Below are 966 nucleotides of genomic sequence, written 5' to 3' on the forward strand. Positions count from 1 at the left end.
GAGGGATAGTGGACATGTCCCACCCTGACAGAGGGACAGTGTCCCACCCTGACAGAGGGATAGTGGACATGTCCCACCCTGACAGAGGGACAGTGGACAGTGTCCCGTCCTGTCAGAGGGCAGTGCACATGTCCAACCCTGTCAGAGGGACAGTGGACAGGTCCCACCCTGACAGAGGGACAGTGCACATGTCCCACCCTGATAGAGGGTGTCCCACCCTGACAGAGGGACAGTGTCCCGTCCTGTCAGAGGGGCAGTGCACATGTCCCACCCTGACAGAGGGACAATGCACATGTCCCACCCTGACAGAGGGTGTCCCACCCTGACAGAGGGACAGTGTCCCACCCGGACAGAGGGGCAGTGGACATGTCCCACCCTGACAGAGGGGCAGTGGACATGTCCCAGCCTGACAGAGGGACAGTGTCTCAGCCTGGTTTTAATGGGCAGAACCGTTCAACCATCCACCCTGATACCTATTTCTTCATATCATGCATCCAGATTTATTGGTATAGTAGTAAAAACCAGTTCAACCAGTCTAATCCCAGTTTAACCAGTATGCTCTCCTCGTAGATAGTCCTTATGCTCTGATTGTTAGAAGATACCTCTCTCTCCTCGACGCTGCTGTGGAATTGGAGTACCGTGACTACACGGGCCCTCGTCTGCAGGACGCCCATAAGGTGCTGATGTTTGACCACGCCCTCACAGCCGACGAGGTGAACCGCAAGTACAGGTAAGGAGAAGACCCACAGGTCTCCCCCCGTCCTGGACATTACTCCAAAAACCTGTAGACTATGGGCTCAAAGGGGGCAGTGGTGCTGGGATCAAGGCGGCTGTGTTTCTGGGATCAAATGGGGCAGTGGTTCTGGGATCAAATGGGGCTGTGGTTTCTGGGATCAAATGGGGCTGTGGTTTCTGGGATCAAATGGGGCTGTGGTTTCTGGGATCAAAGGGGGCTGTGGTTTCTGG

The 966-nt window shown here is 55.5% G+C and overlaps 1 protein-coding gene across 1 annotated transcript in view; it reads left to right on the forward strand.

Annotated features, from left to right (window-relative positions):
• Window positions 1-966, forward strand: part of fastk (Fas-activated serine/threonine kinase) — a 13687-nt gene that overhangs the window by 8730 nt on the left and 3991 nt on the right. The window contains exon 6 of the mRNA XM_015368948.1: window positions 571-730. Coding sequence (XP_015224434.1) covers window positions 571-730 — 160 coding nt within the window. The remainder of the gene's footprint in view (window positions 1-570; window positions 731-966) is intronic.

Source organism: Cyprinodon variegatus, unplaced genomic scaffold (genome assembly GCF_000732505.1).
Source record: "Cyprinodon variegatus isolate N-32 unplaced genomic scaffold, C_variegatus-1.0 Scaffold2273, whole genome shotgun sequence".
Lineage (NCBI taxonomy): Eukaryota > Metazoa > Chordata > Actinopteri > Cyprinodontiformes > Cyprinodontidae > Cyprinodon > Cyprinodon variegatus.